The following is a 20,797-nucleotide window of genomic DNA, read 5'->3' as shown; positions in this document are numbered from 1 at the left end:
CTTAGAAATCGTTAGTCCGATCGAGGCGAATCCACTATAGGAAAATCAGAAACATAGGTTGTTGACTATATACTAATGGACAAATGTCAAAATTTTGATAGTAAGTGGCAAAAAAATGCAATCAAAGTCAGGTGTAATTTTTGATGTGTTTATAAATATAAATGTCTATAACTCCTAAACAAAATTAGATATTTTCACCAAATCTGACACGCTTGTGTAGGGGAGCACTCTGAGGACACAAAAAAAGTGGTGGGACTGTGCTGTAATTAAACAAAATATGAAATTGGCCCTAACTACAGTACTGTTGGTCTGATTGACTTCAAAACTGACATGTGTCTCAGTTTCTATCGTAGTCCATTATGAGATTGTTGGTCTGCTGCTAGCTTCCTTGTTTCAGTTGTGCTTGGACCCTTAATTGCTGCTTGCAGCTATATTTCAAGTTGAATCACTTCTATACGGTTTTATTAAAAGAAGCTTTTTTTCAGGGACGTGCCTTGATTGTTTTTAACTTCTGTGTTTCATTTAATAACACTTGCTGTATCTGTCTTTGCAGGGCATTATGGGAAAGAAAACTTCCGCAGTGGTCAGGACATGCACAACTACATCTCCTCTGGCTTCGTGACACTCGGCAGAAGTCATCTGAAAGGTAACAATCTGAAACACCTCGTAACGGTGATTTGATTTTGATTTGATGAACTACACCTTGTTAACAAAAAAAAAAAAAAAAAAAAAAAAATATATATATATATATATATATATATATATATATATATATATATATATATATATATATATATATATAATATATATATATATTGAATTAGCTTACATTTTTATAGTTTCAGTTTTAGTTAGTTGTATTTGCTTTTGTATTTGCTTTCTTTTTTTAAACATTTCTATTTAGCTTAATTTTATTTTTATTTACTTCAACCAGTGTTATTTTGTATCATTGAAATACTATTATTGTTTTAATTAATATTTAAAATAAGTTTTTATTTATTTTTGTATATTCTGTTTTTTAAATATTTAGTACTTTTGTGGTGTGTTTGTCATTTTAATTTTTTTTTTTATACGCCTATATATTTTTTATTAATTTTATTACTTTTTTTAGTTTCAGTTATTTTAGTCAAATTATCTAAATTAAAATGAGAAATGTTGCATTGGCAACTAGCTGAAATAAAAGAAGTTTCTTATATCATATTTTATTTCAGTTAATGTTTATTGTATTTCAAGTAAAAAAAAAAATGCTTGTTTGTGGTTTTAGGTCTTTTTTTAATTATTTTTTAACTGTTTATATTATTATTGAGGATGTTCATATTTCAATCACTAAACTCAACTCAAAAAAGAAAAGGAAAAAAAGAACATGACGGATGAAAAGCCCCCAAATGTCTAGTTGTTTTTCATTTGTCGAGTTCGTGTCCTATGGGGAGATTGAGCTGTTGACAGTGCAATAATGACGGTTCCTAAAGCTAATTAACAGACTGAAGAAGCTTGTCGGAAAGAGAACAGCTGCCAAGCGTCTCCGTTCCTCATTGTCTCTCCTGAGTGAATCACTGCGGCCCACATAATGCAGCGTAATCACCGCGCCACGGGCCGATTGTTAACGCTACAACAACATAATCGACCGGCTTCCACATTCATAAGCAGTAACATTTAGATTAATGACCGTCTGAGGAATATCTGTGACATCAGCGTTCTCACCTATGACATCACACGGAATGATTGCTGTTATTATTTTGACACAAAATAACCACTTTGTTTTCCTCTGCGAATAAAGAATGTCAGTTTGTTGAATCATCTATTGATTGAGCTAATTGCATGTCACCATTGGCAGATTTTTCGGCGTGTGATTCAGATGTGACTGTAAAAGAGGATAAAGTTAATATCCCCACGCTCTACGCTTCCTCAAGGTGAAAGAGTTTAATAAGTTGCTTAAGTATTTTTTTGCTTATTCAACTTCACTCAGAAGCCCTGCGGTTCATGCAAATTGGCCTTAATCTTCACCCTGTTTAATTCCACCTGATTGAATTTCTTTATAGATTCTCTCCGGAGGCGACGGAGCTGCCCGCTCTATCTGCTCCTCAAACTCTCGGCTGATTTTAGCTGACTGAGGAGCTGAGAGCCTGTTAAAGTCATCATGAAATCAAATTTGGAGACTCTTTTCTGTCTTAATACACCTTGTTGTGAATGATTCATCTGTGGACAAGCACAGGGCCTGGTGTGGTCACACCGGTTGCATCGCCCTAAGCAGAGCCGTAACGATACAACAAATATTGGGCCATTTCTAATTACTAATATTTCTAATTAATCGTTTGTTGTTATGATGCCAAAACAGTTACATTTGTTTATATGCTGGTCTGCCTCAGTGTTTTATGATTGAAATATTCAGCGACCGAAAATAATATCCAGTAATGCAAACTACTCAACATTTTGAATTGAAAATTATTAAAATATTTGATTAATATGATATGATTAATGTTATTCATAACTGAATGTGATGAGAAAAGAAACGTTTTGGGTTTCTGACATATTAGACATTCAAATAAGAGTGAATATATTTAAAAAAAAATATATTATTTGTAAATAGTTTAAATTGATTGCTTAATAACTACTATAGACCTGGAACATTTTTAACGTTCTTATTTCTTTTTTGTTATTCCCTTAAATCCCTTTTAATCATTTAATTATTTAATTCCTTTTAATAAAAAAAAAAAAAAAAAAAACATAATTACCCAATAACACCCCAAGGGAAAAAATCAAGGTTCCCCCCCCAGTGTTCAGACATGGTTATGTTCTTGGCCCTAAAGATGGTGCTGCAAATGAAAATTAAACAAAACCTTATTGTAAAGTGTTTAGTGTTTATTTCAGTTTTAGTTTTACAAAATTTTACTTCAACTTAAACTTATTTCAGTTAGTTGCCAAAGGAACTTTCTAATTTTCATTTAAGTTTTGGTTTTAAAGGTTTTTTCAGCTTTATTTCAAGTAATTTTTTATTTTATTATTATTTTTTTTAGTGTTATTTTACAAAAACAACACTGGTTGATGTCAGTTAAGCACAATCTTTGATGCTTAACCCTATGGTGTTGTTCGGTCATTTTGGACTGAATTAAAAAAAAAAATCACTACTTCATCGGAATTGTGCACAACTTTTGCAGTAGTTGCTATGTGACCAAAAAAAAAAAAAAAAAATGTTAGTCTTGTTTCAAAAAAGCTCAATTGTCATTAAAGGCACACTTGTGTTGTTTGTGGTCAAAAATGACCGCCATAGGAAATGAATGGAAAATAGGCAAAAATACGCAAAACCGGAAAATTTGAATGAAGGGGTAACACTCTAAAATATCAAGAGTGCAAAATAAACACACTGTTTTTGTTGCATTTTTGTTGAATTTTGATGTTATTCGAAACTAAATGTCTTTTTCTGTGTTCAGGTTTGACTGTGGTAAAATTAGTGCAAAAACTGACACTACAAATCAACATTTAAAAAAAAAAAAAAAAAAAAAATCTAAACCTTGACACAAAGTAGTCATTGTGTATGTCTAAATATATATCCAAATCCATTTTTTTGCCCTCAACTGTAAAGTCATTGTCTCTATTTTAACATGAAATACTTCTTTAATTGAAAAGGTATAATAATAAAAAATATATACATATTATTTTTAATGGGAAATAAATTGATCATAATTATTACATAAATATTAAGCAGTACCATGAAATTCTCTCAAAATACAAAATGCAAAAGAAAAAATATTATTGAACAAAAACATATTACATTTATTTTAATGAAAATAATAAAAAGAAAAGTTTTATAGTCACTTTTGACTGCAAACAACACAAGTGTGACCCCCAAATGAACAATACCAGAGGGTTAATGCATATTGAATGTGCTTAGATATATATTCAGAACCATTTCAAGTTTACAGACCGCAAAGTCCTCAGTGTTTGTCAGCCGTAAGTGTGCACAAAGTATCTTAATGTGTGTGTTTGTGTGGGTTTGTGTTTCTGCAGCGCAGCACTCCATAGACGATCTCGGGCAGCTGTCGTGGCAGGGCGAGCTGGACGTTCCTCTGTCCTACAGTATGTATCGTGCTTCATTCATGAACGTAAAACGCGACACACGTGTTCCTCGTGCTCACGGATGACCTTTGTGTTCTGAGTTCTGACTGCTGTTTGGATGATCCACGCTTATGAAACAACCGTGCGCTAAATCAGATGAGAAGAGAATAACTTCTAATATTATGCAACATTAAGCAAGTTATTTTTTATTAGACACATTGAATATTAAGCAGTTTTAGTGCATCTTTACAAAGATATTCTTTTATGTTATATTATATTATATACAACCTACTGTTCAAAAATTAGCTGTCAGTTAAAGGTGCCATCGAATTGAAAATTGAAATTACCTTGGCATAGTCAAATAACAAGAGTTCAGTACATTGAAATGACATACAGTGAGTCTCAAACTCCATTGTTTCCTCCTTCTTATATAAATCTCATTTGTTTAAAAGACTTCCGAAGAACAGGCGAATCTCAACATAACACCCACTGTCACGTAACAGTCTGGGTGTACGCCCCCAATATTTGCATATGCCAGCCCATGTTCCCAACATTATGAAAGGCATTAGACAAGGGCAGCCAGTTAAAGTCTGGAGCTGCACAGCTGAATCATCAGACTAGGTAAGCAAGCAAGAACAACAGCGAAAAATGGCAGATGGAGCAATAATAACTGACATGATCCATGATAACATGATATTTTTAGTGATATTTGTAAATTGTCTTTCTAAATGTTTCGTTAGCATGTTGCTAATGTACTGTTAAATGTGGTTAAAGTTACCATCGTTTCTTACTGTATTCACGGAGACAAGAGCCGTCGCTATTTTCATTTTTAAACACTTGCAGTCTGTTTAATTCATAAACACAACTTCATTCTTTATAAATCTCTCCAACAGTGTGTAATCTTAGCTTTAGCCACGGAGCATACTATAAAAACTCATTCAGAATCAAATGTAAACATCAAAATAAACACTGTACTTACGCGATTAGACATGCTGCATGACGAACACTTTGTAAAGATCCATTTTTAAGGTTATATTAGCTGTGTGAACTTTGTTTATGCTGTTTAAGGCAAGCGCAAGCTCGGGGGCAGAGAGGACGAGGAATTAAAGGGGCCGCAGCCTGAATCGGTGCATTTCTAATTATGCCTCAAAATAGGCAGTTAAAAAAATCTATAGGGTATTTTGAGCTGAAACTTCACAGACACATTCAGGGGACACCTTAGACTTATATTACATCTTGTAATAAAACGTTTGATGGCACCTTTAAGATTTTTAAACATAAGTTGCATTTATTTGATCAAAAATGCATTAAAAACAGTAACTTTGTTTGCCGTCGCAGTAATTTTTGTGGAAACCATGATACATATTTTTTAAGGATTAAAGTTCAAAGAAGCAGCATTTATTTGAAATAGAAATATGTTGTCACTTTTGATCAATTTAATGCATTTTTGATAAATAAAAATGTTTTTAAAAATCTTTCTGACCCCAAACTTTTGAAGGGTTGTATAATTTTAAGCTTGTTCCCCAAGATTTAGTGCCTTAATATTTATGCTAGTTTCTACCAAGTTGTTTTGCATTCCATCCTGCAAGATTGTTTTGCTCTATTTTAAGACATTTTTGCTATATTTAAGTATTTTGGTCATTTTTTGCAGTGTTCATTCTGGAAGACATACTGAGATGTTCTGTCGTATGTCAGTTTGAGAAAAGATTTGAGTCTTGCTCAACTAAATGTTGGGTGGTGTGTGTGTGTTTGTGTGTGTTTCGACATACAGTATGTGACATATGTAGCTTTTTATAGTTTAATGTAAGGTAAACAGCATTTGTGTGTTTGGAAATGCAGCGGTTCTGCTTAAATGCGCTCCCTTGTGCTTCATATAAATTTACTTTTTGATTCATTTCACCTCCTGTACCAGCAGGAACAAGTTTATTGTTGGTTCATTTCTAGCCGTTTTCCCAGTACAGTATCTCTTGGTTATTAATGACTGTTGTTGCGGATTTCTCCTCGCTGTTACCATGGTGATCCTTTTAACCACTGTTCCATATAATTCTACAACAACGTTTGATTCTTAACCAGCTTAAATCCCTCTTTGTTTAAACCCTGGGATTATTCAGCTGACCTGCACTAATTAGAGCTTTAATTATACAGCCAACTTTCAACAAACATTATTAGTGCTGTTTGCAAAAGTAAACATTGATATTACTATTGCTCATATTCAGTGATTGGAACAAACTCCTAAGTATGGTTTGTGCTTATAGTTCATCTCCTTTTTAATTCATTTCAGATCAAATTTTGTTTCAAGTGACTGGTTTTAGCTTTAGTTAACTATAATAATGCATTGCAGGTCAAAGGAGTCCCATTGGTCCAATCAGAGCTCATAGATGTTTTACAGCTGCTGTGTTGTGTTTTAATTTCTCTGGTAGAAACATTACGCCCGTCCGCAAGGACCCAGTGTGTAATGGCAGCAGATTTCCAGCGGCCCCATGAGCGGAAAGGTAATATCTCTGGCAGTATTTCAGCTCTGATGCTATCTGCAGCTGAAGTCTCACACCTGTTTTGACGTCCAAACAGAGTCTGGCGCTTTAGAGATCAGTGCCAAGGACCGGTCAGATCCACTTAGACGTCAGACACAAACAGCTGCCTGTCATGATGAACAGCTGACAGATACGGCAATGTGACTGACAGTGTTTGTGTAAAGTCATATAACCTTGCCTAACCGTGTAATGCCGCTCACATCAATCTTCTGTAGTGAAGGCAACACTCGGTATTTTGAAACGCCTTAGCAATTTGCACATCAAACACATTAAACTTCACGAACGCCCTTAAACTCTTAACCCTGAATACTTTCAAAAACATAACATCATGTAAAGCATTTCCCAGAGCTCTGTTTAATTACTTAATAAATATTTAGTGTAAAATTGGTGTAGAAACAGTTTTCACTCTGAAATTGCTAGTGAATTGCGCAAACAATTATAAAGAAACAACATTAAATTAGATGAAATCAGACATGAAATTTTGAAGTACAAAAAAATTGTAAAACACACTGCAATAATCTTCTTTGAAAAATCTTTTATGAAACAATTGAGATACTGTATGTATGCTTTTCTTGCCTACATGATGTAATGTATAAAAAAATAAACTCGTCTACTGCGCTAAATTCTTAACCCTGAACTCTTCTGATGTCCCACAGGTTAACCCTTTAAACCAGATGTGTCATTGGCGACACATCCAACCACGCTGTATTCATGTTACCGTAACTATCATAATAATACAAATTGCGACAGACAGTAGGCAACATGGGTTTTTCAGCAAAATATGGGTTATTACGGTCATTTCCGTCAGCAAATTTCAGTCGCTATCAAGGAGAAGGAGGATTTGAATGAAGAGATATAGAGTGCGGAAGTTTAGGGAGTTTCGGATAGCATGAATAATAGAAGAAACAAATAAAAACAAATAAAAACATGTCGAAGGAGTACACAGTCGATTGGATGATTTTTGACTTGGGAGGAGGCTAAGTGAGACTCTTTCGCATTTGGTGTGTGTATTTGTGTAATGTGTCTGTGAGGTAAATGTATGCATGCACAGGAGTGCACATAAGTAGTACGCAAGTGCGCATGCATGATAAAAATAAATGATGCGCACCAGAAAACATGGAGGGAAGCACTTTTGAGTACTAACATTTTTGAGGACTGGTTCACAGGGACACGTTTACTTACTGGAGTAGGATTTTTCTCTGTCTCTGTTAAGATAGCAATCATAATGATAAGTGTGTTCTTTAAGATAGCAATCATAATGATAAGTGTGTTCTTTAATTATTGCAATGGTGCAACGGATCGCAGTTAAACCGTGATCTGTACGGATAAGGTCTAATGGTTCGGCATGCATGTGATTCGCAGATTAACTGCTAAATTTAACCATCATAGAGTGAAAGTTTATCATTTGGACGTGTTTTGTCTCTCTTAATTAACACATTCAAACAATTTTAAAAGAGGAAGAGAGGTGGAAATCAGGACTTGCGAGCTGTTATCTGAGCGCACAGCCTCACACCACCGAGCACGTGCACGCAGAGAGATTGCGGCAGTAAATTAACAAATTAATTCCTCTTTTGCGTTTACTTGCGCTTGAAAGGACACATACACACAAAATTATGTCAACATACCTGACTCGGCAAGTATTCTCTCAGTTATGTCATAAGTGAACAGTTGAGAAAGAAACCGGATGTTGTGTCAGTTATTCGGTCCATGCTTTCCTTCTTAAAGTGACAGCAGCCTAATATTTTTGCAGTTGTTTGTGTCAATGATGTTAGTAAAATAAAATAATAAAAAATCATTATCATCATCTTCCATGTTTGAGAGAAAAGAAGATAGTGAGGAGCAGTCAGGAGGAAAGTGATGAGGAGCTTTCAGGATAAGTGTTTCGCGTAAAGTGTGAGTACCAAGCAGCATCTCCAGCTGCTCTCTTGAGAGCCAGACCAAAAAAGTTATGTGCACCCCTGTGCATGCATATGTAGTATATGTATGTGTGTATGAAAAAATTCTCCTGAATGAAAACTGTGCAACCCAGTATCACAAAAGACTTGTATATATGTAATATAGTTGAAATCATCAAGTTTGAAGTTTGATTCTTTCGATCATCATTTTTCTCTTTTTTCTAAAATAAAATAAAAAAATGTACTCTTTTTTTGTTTTGTTTTGTTTTTTGTCTATTTAAATTCTATTTACAAACTCACCATACATATTAATGGTTAATAACTGTAATTTATTGGGGGGGAAATGACACCTTGCACTTGAAAATAGCACATTGTGTGAGTATTTTACAATAATAATAATAATAATAATAATAATAATATGTGAAAACAAGCTATTTTAGCTTTACGTTCTAAAAGGTTAACACACAACTTTTTCTTTTCATTTATCAAATCAACCCAGATAATTAATGTGGTTCAGATAACATAATATTTTGAGTTTCTATTTATTAAACCAATCTCTAAACCAATCTTTAATTTTTCTCCCTGAAGTCCTCCTATAATGTTAGTTGTGTAGTTTTTCATGACTGAGTTTGCCAATGTGTGCAACCATCCTTCACTAACAGTCTTTCTGCAAATCTCCATTGCATTCTGACAGGATCCCAAAACAACTCAAATGAAGTGTTGTTATAGTGTGTTTCTGGTATATGAAATCCAATCAGCCGTTTTTGCAGCTTAGTTTCAATACAGCGTTTTGTTGCACTGAGGAAGATGTTTAGACCTTTTTTTAGTACATCAAGCTGTTCATGGTGTCGAATTTTCCTTTATCTCAAAATAATATCTGACCACGAGAGCTGGCGCTACTGTTATTGACTGATATTGATAGATTTTAGACGACACCACACTCGCAAAGACTTCAGATGACGCCAACTTTGGATCGAATATGAAACTGTAAAATATTATACTTATATTGTAAACAGTATGAGCATTATGTTTTTATTGCTGTTGTAACCCCTCCTGTTCAAACCACTCACTCTAAGCGGGACTCGAACCCGGGTCCGCTGGCATGGGAGTCGGGTGCTCTAACAAGGAGGCTAAAGATTGCAGTCTCTAGCGTCGGTCGCTAGACCACCTCTTGAGTTCAGGGGAGTGAGGTTTACATGCACAGCTCTTAGTAGCATATGTCTGTTATACTCACCCCCCTAAACCTCACTCCCATCCAGGACACGGCACCAATGTAACCCCTCCTGTTCGAACCGCCCGCTCTAAGCGGGACTCGAACCCGGGTAAACCAGCATGGAAGTCGGTTCAGTTCAGTTCAATAACTGTGTAAAGTTCACCAATGATGAAATAAGTTCAGTTCATCTATAAGCAGGTCTACAGAAGACAATAATGTCACTATCCAGTTCAAGTCAGTTCAGTGTTGATTACATTCAGTTCAATAACAGTGTTGATGTTGCAAAATGTGTCAATTATAAAACTAATTTGATTCAGCTCTACAGAAGACAATATTGTAATCATCCAGTTCAGAGGCAGCCTTTGCAATTCAGAGGCCAAACAAACAAATATTTCAAACAAACAGCTGATCAATTAACATCTGGGCAAGTGCGGACAGTATTTTCCGCAGCATGGTGGACTGCAGGTATGATTTTATCAGGCCAAGGTGTAAGATATAAATGTAGAAAATGAAACGATGGAAAAAATTTAATGAAACTAAAACTGCCAGTAGGTGGTGGAAAAATCGTTGTTTTAAGGAATGAGTCATTCAATCATTCAGTCAAACGATTCCTTCAAAATGGACTCATTCAGTTGCTCGGAGATGCGCAATGGGTTTACTACAAAATAGAGTCAAAACAGACGATGTTCTGAGTATAAAATGAAAGTCACCTAACATGTTGTATAAAATCAATAGGCTAACACATTTGTAAACGTGCTGATACTGAGGAAGTTTTTTTTTTTTTATTTTATTTTATTCAAAGCAATTCATTAGCTGCTATAGATAAATAGAGGGATTCAAATAAACTTGAGTTGAATATTGATGCATCAGCGTTTTGCTTGCGCAGACTTGCAGTAGATGCTGTGTAGAGTGTGAGACTCCAGGTATCCATCTGTATCCCTGCAGCCCTTGACCAGAGAGACACCTCTACCTGTCTGTCACTTCATCATCACCGTGATTTACGGGCCGGGTGGGGCAGATGGCGGGCTGCTGTAGATTTATTTGACAGCATTGCCGAAGAGACGTCAGGCAGTAATGACCTGGGCCAATCCGAGCCATCCGTCTAAATGACACGGCAAAGAGATCAAGAAGCTCTCCGTCAGGCAGACCGTCTGTTTATCATGTCTGCTGATTTACCCGACTTGCCCGCAGTCGGAAAGCTTTTGTGTGGTCTTTCTGATGGTTGCGGTGTTGTATGCCATATCAAAAATCGTTTTAACAGGAAATATGTCACCAGGGACCAACGGCGGTCCGGGTTCCAGAGTGATTGATTAGGTTTATTGATTAGCTTGGATGTTTTTAAACACCTCAAGTCAAATGTCAAGCATCTCCCTCTTTGGGTGCAGAAAAACAAGTTGTTTTCCTGAAGTGGAGATTTCTGACTCAGAGCAGGAGAAAAAAAAATCATTTTGAGAAAATGGCCTTTAAAGATATTTAATGTAAATGAAATCTATAGACGCAAATAGATAAAGTGCCATAAAATATACACTTAAAAGTGTATGTTGGATGTTTTCTTTTCACTAGTCTGAAAAAACACTTTATGAAAAGCCAAAAAGTGCAAAATCTCAGATTGACAGGTGCCTGAAAAAACAGTTGTGTTGACAGTTGACTGTTGTGTCTCCCCTTAAATCAAGATACATTTACTTGAGAAGCAAAATTACATTAGAAAACAAGTATTATTTTCTGAAAAGTGCATCAAAATTAAGTGCTTAAAGCAAGAATAAATGTCAGCCAATGGGGTTAATAACTCCGATGGCAGATATTTTTTTCTTCTTTTAAGCATAAAGTCACTAAATATGTTTTTTTTCTTGCATTGATTGTTGATTGATTTTTTTCAATCACTAGTTTACTGACCCCAAACTTTGAAATGGTAGTGTATATTATATTTGCACATTGCATATGGGTGGAAAAGAAAAAATACTTGAAAAGAATGTGAGAAATTTGTCCTTGAAACAAAGCTGTAATTATGTCCTGTTATTGTTAAATAATTAAAGGATTAAAAGGGATTTAAGGGAATAAAGAAATGGAAAAAGAACGGAATTCGCACTCGTCTTCTGTGAACAGTAAGGCCCGCCTCCTTCGATTTGATTGGCCATCTCGATCATTTTGACATTGATGAGCATTGTTAGACTGCTGAGGCAAAGCAGCCTAAAAATGTAACTTTTGTCATCCTTACAACAAACAGAGCGGTGTGTAATGGAGTGCAGCACAGCAGCATCAATAATATAAAATATTGGAGGTGGAACAATATGGCTGCCACTTATTGTCGCCTCCTCGGTGTCTATGGTGGTTACAGCCTTTAAAAAGAAAGAAAGACTAAAACTAAAACAAACTGTGAGCTTTGTGTTGACATTCAGGCAAGACTGATTTCTAATATCCAGCTTATTTGCGAAACAGTTACATGCTGAATAATAAACATCCGAATTATTCACAGAGATTCTGCATGTTTTAATTTGACTTTAGAAGAATTTACTTTTTCAAGCATGTGCCAAACTGGGTCTTACAGGGACAGTTCACCCAAAAATGAACATTCGGTCAACATTTACTCACCCTCGTTTCGTCCCAAAACTTACTTTCTCCTGTGGAACACAAAAGTCATTTAAGGTTTTTTTTTTCTTTTGTTCTTTCTTTCTTTTAATCAGAGGCACCAAAAGAGGGTGTGAAAATCACCTAGAAATTTCCTTTGACCATTGTATAATTGGCACACTGGCTAATATGGCACTGGAAAGGAACCCGGCTCTGTTTTTCTTGGAAGGCTGTTTTAAGGGTTTGCATTGTTAGTGTCAGGTCAGGAGGCCGAGATTGAAATGGTCTTATTGGAAAATTTGCTCTGGACACTTAAGGTAGCTCCTCATAGCAGATGACCTGTTTAATGACCGCAGAGGGAGCTCAGTCTGAAAATACGTCTAAAGGGCCGCAGGTTTCTCTGCCCTGTGTCCTCATTACTGCTCCGGACCATTGGGACCATGCAGAGTGCAGATAAAGCGCCCCCCTGCAGGACCTGGTTCAAATGCAAAGGGTTTCGTATGGTGTGAAAATAATTTCAACTGTATGTCTCTTTACTGTTTTTCTCTTGTCCTTTGCTTCTTCTCCACCCCCCCCCCCCCCCCCCCCTGAATCTTTATACGAACAGAAACCAGATATTATATCACATAATGTTACCTAAACTACTTTATGTACCCTTATGTAATGCTGATGTCACCTTGTTGTTTTTTGTAGTCACTTTAAATGTTCCTGCTCTTAAAGCAGGATGGATTCTGATTTGCTGTCAGTAGCTACATTCACATGGACACCTTTTGTTTAATCGGAATGAAATTATTCCAGTTGATGAATCAGAACTGCAACATGTTGAGCTGCTTTAGAGAGGATGAAGAGTTGTTGTAGTAGAGTGTTGTTATCATGCCGTCATTTTACTCTGGACTGCTTCCCAAATGAGGGTCAATTCAACGCTGGATTTGCACAAAAGCTTAACATGACGGCACATGCTAGTCAATGAGTTGAATCAACTCCACAGCAACTACATAAATTTATCCACAAATCATTCAGAAACGTCCAGTTTCATTCTAAAAGTTGTAACTTCTTCCTGAGTCTCTCCATCAGTGTCTGACTCCGGTTTGAACAATGTAAGGCTGAACACCGTTACTGACAATCCTCATTTTCTCCGGCTTTGTTGTTGTTGAGCAACCAAAACACAAGTTGTTAAAGCTCCGCCCTCTTCTGGAAAATGGGCAGGGAGCAGCAGCTCATTTGCATTTAAAGGGACACACACAAAAACTGCGTGTTTTTGCTCACACCCAAATAGGGGCAAATGTGACAAGCTAAAATAAATGATCTGTGGGGTATTTTGAGCTGAAACTTCACAGACACATTCTGGGGACACCAGAGACTAATATTATATCTTGTGAAAAGGGGCATAATATATCCCCTTTAATATTTATCTATTTTGGGTCCTAATTAAGAGACGACGAACACATGAACAGTTGTGCTGTGCTGCTTATATTTATCAAGCAGTAAAATCGGCCCTTCCCACGCCCAAAATAAAGTGTCTGTGGATGAGAGTCCAAAACAAGGACTGCTGGGATATTGTCCTGCTCCACTTCACAGATGATGAGAGGAAGGAGAATTTTAGGGGCTGTTTACACAACACAGTTTTCAACTAAAAACTGTAAAGTTTGTATTTTCAGGCACCCAAAACGATTTTGTCGTGTAAATGAACGACCAAAAAAAGTATTGAAAATGAGATTCAAAGTGCATGTTTTTGAAAACGATTCCCTTATCGTCTCTGTATAAGCTGCAAAAACGCAAATTTGTGAAACGGTGATGTCATGTGTATTATGTGTGCAGTCTATAGGCACATAGACATCGCCATCTACTGGCCTGGCATGTATAATATAGCGTTTTTAGTTGTTTTTGCATATTGGTGAATTGTTTTGACAATTTTAATGTTGTCATCTGTACATGAAAAACGCAAAGGAATTTTTTCCATTTTTAGTAAATCGTTGTCATGTAAATGTACCCTTAGAATGACATGATAGTCATTTATGACACTTCATTCAACAACTACAACAGCTCAATCCATGTGTTATACGTCTTTACGCCATTTTTATGTCATTGCACATGCAAAGTACTTTCCAGTTTCGGATTTCTATCTAATAAAGTGTTCCTCTCGATCTGATTAGAAAAGGTTTAAACAACCTCTTACAAACCAAATGAAATTTTAATCAGATTTAGCCAATTCATTCTGATTTACGCGTTTATTCTGACTGTGCTACTAGTCAGATTATTAGGGTCAATGTATACGCAGCTAGAGTTTCATGTTCATCAGCTGGAAAGATTTTTCTGAAAGTGACTCCAATGATATAATTTCTCGGTGCTGTTATTGTGTGGACTCTGCTTTTCTTTTAAATTTAGAATATTTTTTATATCTTTATTGATAGAGTTTATCGTCCTGGGTGTAAACAGACCTTTAGTTTTTTACATTTTTTTGAATCTATTTAAAGCCCACAATCCCTGTAACAGATCTCAACCTCCTTTAGGATAATTTATATAAGTTTGCACTGTAATTTTCTGTAGTTGAGGTTGTATTAGTGGAGTCCATGCATTATTCAGCAGTGAGATGACCATTTACTCAGTGATAATACACTGTTACATCACATCGCTGATCATGCTGTGTTTGTATGCATGTGTGTGTATCAGTGCATGCTTGGTCACTGATACTGTCAGAGTTTTGATAGCATGTTGCATTATGGGCCGAAAGGAGAAGAATAAACTCATGCAGCATGCGATCAGAATTCAGAAATGTCATCTCAGGTGCAGCAGCCTTTATATAAAGTACTGCGGCGCAATTGTCTGCTGAATACAGATGCTGTTTACTGCACAGAAACAACATTTGCTGTAGGATTTACTTTTTCTCTAAGAACTGCTGGTAATTTTCACAAATAATTACAAGGAAACATAAAATAATACATTGAATTAAACTAAAAAGTAGAAAGAATAAAATAGTATTTTCTTGTAAAACATACTCCACTTCGAACTTCTTAAAATACATATGACCACCTCCAGAGCAATAGTTAAACATCATCGCACCATAGGCCCCGCCCACTGGCTTTCAGTCGCTTAACGGCTGACATTTGCATCGCGGTCAAAAGCAAACAGAACCCATTATAATCACTGATGCTGTCTACACTGGATATAGATGCGCATTCAGTTTCTGAGCTGTTTAAACTGGACACGTCAAAGCGAACTTTCCTTTATTCTTCCATTTGTCCTGTTGTCGACAGACTCAAGCGTGTGGAGAAAAAAAAATAACATTATAAGTGAACCTCAAGGAACATATTAAAATAATAAAAAAAATCCAATGTCATGACCTCTTTAAATGGACTGCTGAGAGGTAACATCACTGCTAGAACTCTCTAGAGGAGTTCAGGTCAAGGACAGTGTGCTTCTGTGACATCGTCACCATATGTTCTGTAAGGAAACATCGGAACATTGCGGATTCGTAGGGCGGAATCTTTTCTGTATGACATCACACACACTTGTAATGGTTCATGACATTCTGCTGCTCATTTTGAGTGTCTACATGATAGCCTAATGCTGTCTTTATGATATCACAGGGTTTTGTTGTTGTTGTTTTGGGAAGTTTTGGCATACTGTACCCCGAATAAGGTGGTGGTTATATATGCAGGATTTTTAGTTTCAAAGTCATACAGGTCAGTGGTTTAATTATTAATTCAGAGTGCAGGCATACACACATTCATTTAGGGTTGCTTATTTCGTGTGCTTTATAGAAGAGGAGAGCGTCATTCAAGAGCTGCATTACTTTACTATGCTCCATAAGCTCATTAATAAAGCCATGAATTATTCATGAAGCTAGCTTTCTGATGAAGAGCACTAAACTGAACTTTTTAAAAGAGAAAGTTGGCAATCTAAAAGGCATTTTGAAAAGAAGCAAACAGTGTTTAACATCAGAAGTTTTATTATGAAGATAACAACTACAATTTTTATGCATTTAGTAGCATTTGTTAAGGCAAGAATCACCATGCTCGTGTAAGTGTTAGTGAGTTGAACAAACTACAAAGTCATCCTGCAGCGTTTGTGACATGAATAATTTCTCAACTCATGTGTGTTTTGATTTCCTCCTGACAAGATTAGTTGTGCTTCCGCACAATCTGAAAGATCATACATAACAAGCAGTTTTCCCATGAAATACAGACTTCTGCACCTCAACATAGCAAAACTATGGAGTCTTGTTCCTGCAATTGCAACTTTTTATCTCACAGTTCTGACTTTTTTTGTTCTGACTTCATATCTCAATTCTGACTTTATAACTCGTAATTCTGACTTTATAACTTGCAATTCTGACTTTATATCTCAATTCTGACTTTATATCTCAATTCTGACTTTATATCACACAATTCTGACTTTATAACTTGCAATTCTGACTTTATATCTCAGTTATGACTTTATATCTCAATTCTGACTTTATAACTCAATTCTGACTTTATAACTCAATTCTGACTTTATATCTCAATTCTGACTTTATATCATGCAATTCTGACTTTATATCTCAATTCTGACTTTATATCTCAATTCTGACTTTATATCTCAATTCTGACTTTATAACTTGCAATTCTGACTTTATATCTCAATTCTGACTTTATATCATGCAATTCTGACTTTATATCTCAATTCTGACTTTATATCATGCAATTCTGACTTTATATCTCAATTCTGACTTTATATCTCAATTCTGACTTTATATCACAATTCTGACTTTATATCATGCAATTCTGACTTTGTATCTTGCAATTCTGACTTTATAACTTGCAATTCTGACTTTATATCTCAATTCTGACTTTATATCTCAATTCTGACTTTATATCTCAATTATGACTTTATAACTCAATTCTGACTTTATATCTCAATTCTGACTTTATATCTCAATTCTGACTTTATAACTCAATTCTGACTTTATATCTCAATTCTGACTTTATATCTCAATTCTGACTTTATATCTCGTAATTCTGACTTTATAACTTGCAATTCTGACTTTATAACTCACAATTCTAAATTTATAACTCGCAATTCTGAGAAAAAAGTCAGATTTGTGAGATAAAAAGACGGAATGGCGGAAACAAGCTTCCATACCAAATAAATTTAAAAAATAATAATAACAAGACAAAACAGCTCACATAGGATGTTGGGAGGATATAAGTGGGAATATGGGAATAATGTTGTGATCGAAATGATGTTTGAAATCTTCTCTACTTTAGTAATTGAGTGTGGGAAGGAAAGTAAATTGAGTCTTTTGTAAGATGTTGCATTCCTGTAGGTCAAAGACAACCAATTAGAATGACATTGACACTTATTTCCCCACAGTTCACAACAGGGAACTAATCAATGACTATAGAGCTGTAGTTTTACAAATGTGTTTGGGATGTGTCCTCTTCTTCTGTTAGGAGCGTCTTCTCATCCCCATCACAAACAGCCTGTAATGGCACTGCGGTGAGGTGACGTCAGGGATAATGATCTCTTCCACACAGTTTGTGGACTGAGGAATCTTCCTCCTGCTGTTCCATAGCACATCCATCGGCTCTGTAGATCTCATCTGCATTGATCTAGTTTCTCTTGTAAAAATAAAGGTTCTTTATTGGCATCAATGGTTCCATGAAGAACTATCCATGGAATTTTTCCATTCCACAAAAGGTTATTTTTTAGTGTAAAAAATTCTTTAGATTTTTAAAATGTTCTTCACAAAAAAAAAAAATTGAATTGAATTATTATTTTATTTCCATGAAGAACCTTTAACATGCATGGAACATGAAACTTTTTCCACTAAAAGGTTCTTGGGGAAACAAAAATGGTTCTTCTATGGGATTTCTACAGAACAGTGAATTGTTGTGCTGTTTTGCATGTATGTGGTGCTCTTGACCGCAGAGAAGTTGTCAATCTGAACACATCGGCCCCTGGCCAGAAACAGACCCGGTAGGAAGCTGATGTCCGTCCACAGCCCTGAGCGCCGCCGCTCGCCTCCCGCTGTGAAACGAATTGAGCTCATGGTCTGAGGGGCAGGCGTCAGTGTCCACTCAAACAGCCCTGATACCGCGTGCATGTGCTGGCCATCCAAACCAGGTCATTCCGGCCGTGAAATGTTCCTGTCCTCACTGTTTGAAAACTCCTCAAGACACGTACAGCTTGCTTGGATGAGTGTTCAGGGTTCAGCCATGGGGGAAGTTTGTTGTGTCATTGGCAGCAACAGCGAGTGATATGTATCCATTATTTTTTTTTTTTTTTTTTTTTTTTTTTTTTATTTTATTGTATTTTATTTATTATATTTATTTATTATATTTATTTTATTTATTTTATCAAGGACAAAGAGCGTCTCGCGTTCGTGCGCTGTGTTCCACCAAGGCCTCTCGACCTCAGAAACATCATTTCCTCTAGTATGTTTCATCACTCAGCGTCATTCTCTCTCACTTATGTTACAGATCAATCTCAGAACTCCTTCTACCTTTTTCCTTTGAAACTGAGAAAGAGCTGCAAATAACCCAGCACATTTCTGCTGACCTGGTAGAGAAATGAGATCGAGTGGATGGAGAGAGACCCAGTCAGCGAAGCTCCTTCAAACCCTCCACAGAGTCAGTCCTTGTATCTACAAGCTACTACACATAGCAAACTACATTGTAGCTATTTAAGGGAACAATATTTTTATAAATATCAGATTAGAGCCGTATTTTTGGATAATTTGCCATTGTTTTAAAAATGATTCAACACTTGCAAGTTAGTAACTCCCCAACACTGATTCCCACACGCTTATTAATAACTCTGATGCAAAATAAATAAATAAAAAGAGTGGAAAGGTTAGGAAAGAGGATAGTCATGCAGAGAGGAGGATGTGCTTCAGCGCTCAGAGAACTTGAGCACAAATCGAAACCCCACAGACACAATCTGTGCCGACCCAAATACTGAACAAACACCGAGCTTTCAACACAAGAACACATAAACTACCGTTCAAAGGTTTCAGGATTTTATTCGATTTTTTTGTGTGTTTTTGACTATTCTGCTCACCAAGGCTTCATTTATTTGATCAAAAATACAGTAACAACAGTTATATTGTAAAAAATGTTTACAATTTAAAATAACTGTTTACTATTTAAATATTTTTTAAATGTAATTTATTCCTGTGATCAAAGCTGAATTTTCAGCATCATTACTGCAGTCTTCAGTGTCACATGATCTTCTGAAATCATTCTGATATGATGATTTGCTGTTCAAGAAACATTTATGATTATTATAAGTTGAAATCAGTTTTTATTTTATATGTTTGTGGAAACTGTGATGCATTTTTGTTTTCAGAATTCTTTGATGAATGTGATGTTCAGACATTTCTTTGAAATAGAAATCTTTTGTAACTTTATAAATGTCTTTACTGTCACTTTTGATTAATTTAATGCATCCTTGCTGAATAAAAGTATACTTTTTTTTTTTTTGTTGCTGACCTCAAACCTTTGGATGGTAGTGTATAGGGAAAGGATATTATAACATTATATACATTACAATATAAGCACCTATCTACTTACCTACCATATGTTTCAGAGAGAAAGTAACATTTTAGTTTGGAACAAAATGAGGGTGAGTAAATGACGAACTATCCATTTGAAAATAACGGTGCTATGTTTTCAGATCTCAGCTCAGTACATGCAAAAGCGCTATGATGCATGTAGATGATTCGGCATGTTGTCATGCTCACTGTGGAGAGTTAAAAGCGCAACACCTTGTGAAATGACCAGGTCCCTCTTGAAGTCATATCCACAATGAGCAGACACATGATGAAAGCACGGGCCGTGTAGAAACACAACTAAATTACGTCCGTAAAAGGGCCTGCGGGGTTGGAATTGGCACTCTGAGCTGCGGCGTTCCTGAAGGCAGATTACAGTCCAAAGCAGAGCCCTAATGCCCGGAATGCACTGGGAAAAACATGCGCCTCATTAGCAGCGCTGTCTTTATTAGTCTGTTTGAAGAATATCTCTATTCATGGTGCCAGTACTGACGTCTGTAGTGTAAGTAATAAACATCACTATAGCAACTCGCATTGTATGTATACCATGAAAAGAATGGCTGCTTTCATGAACGCAGTTGCACAATGCTCTCTTTCTGAGACAGGTCTGTCATTAGGAAAAGATGATACATTGATTCATGCAACACTGTCAGGAGCTGCAGATAGTGGCACAAAACATGATTTGAGAAAAGATAACATTTAGTCCACATTGTTATTGTGGAAACAACCCACAAATTTAGACAATTAGTTTGTTTGTTTACATACATGTGTACATACATTTATTTTTAATACATTTAGAGGCAAGTTTATGAAAATATTTTATTATTTATTAATGCATAATTTGTAATCATTTTTGGGGGTGAGTAAATAAAAATATTTAATGTTTTTATTATTATTAATTGATAAATAAATGCATTTATTTTATTACATTTCAGAGGCAAGAAAACAAAAAATATATTTATGCATTTTTTTATTATTTATAAATAAATACACCATTTTAAATTTAGGG

At 35.7% G+C, this 20,797-nt stretch overlaps 1 protein-coding gene across 1 annotated transcript in view; it reads left to right on the top strand.

Annotated features, from left to right (window-relative positions):
* Positions 1-20,797, top strand: part of LOC137009184 (protein shisa-6) — a 118,928-nt gene that overhangs the window by 35,091 nt on the left and 63,040 nt on the right. Inside the window, exons 3-4 of the mRNA XM_067371181.1 lie at positions 554-646; positions 4,006-4,074. Of these exons, the coding sequence (XP_067227282.1) occupies positions 554-646; positions 4,006-4,074 (162 nt within the window). The remainder of the gene's footprint in view (positions 1-553; positions 647-4,005; positions 4,075-20,797) is intronic.

This window comes from Chanodichthys erythropterus, chromosome 3, assembly GCF_024489055.1.
Source record: "Chanodichthys erythropterus isolate Z2021 chromosome 3, ASM2448905v1, whole genome shotgun sequence".
NCBI lineage: Eukaryota > Metazoa > Chordata > Actinopteri > Cypriniformes > Xenocyprididae > Chanodichthys > Chanodichthys erythropterus.
The sequence above is the reverse complement of the archived record's forward strand: the minus strand, read 5'-3'. Positions and strand labels throughout refer to the sequence as shown.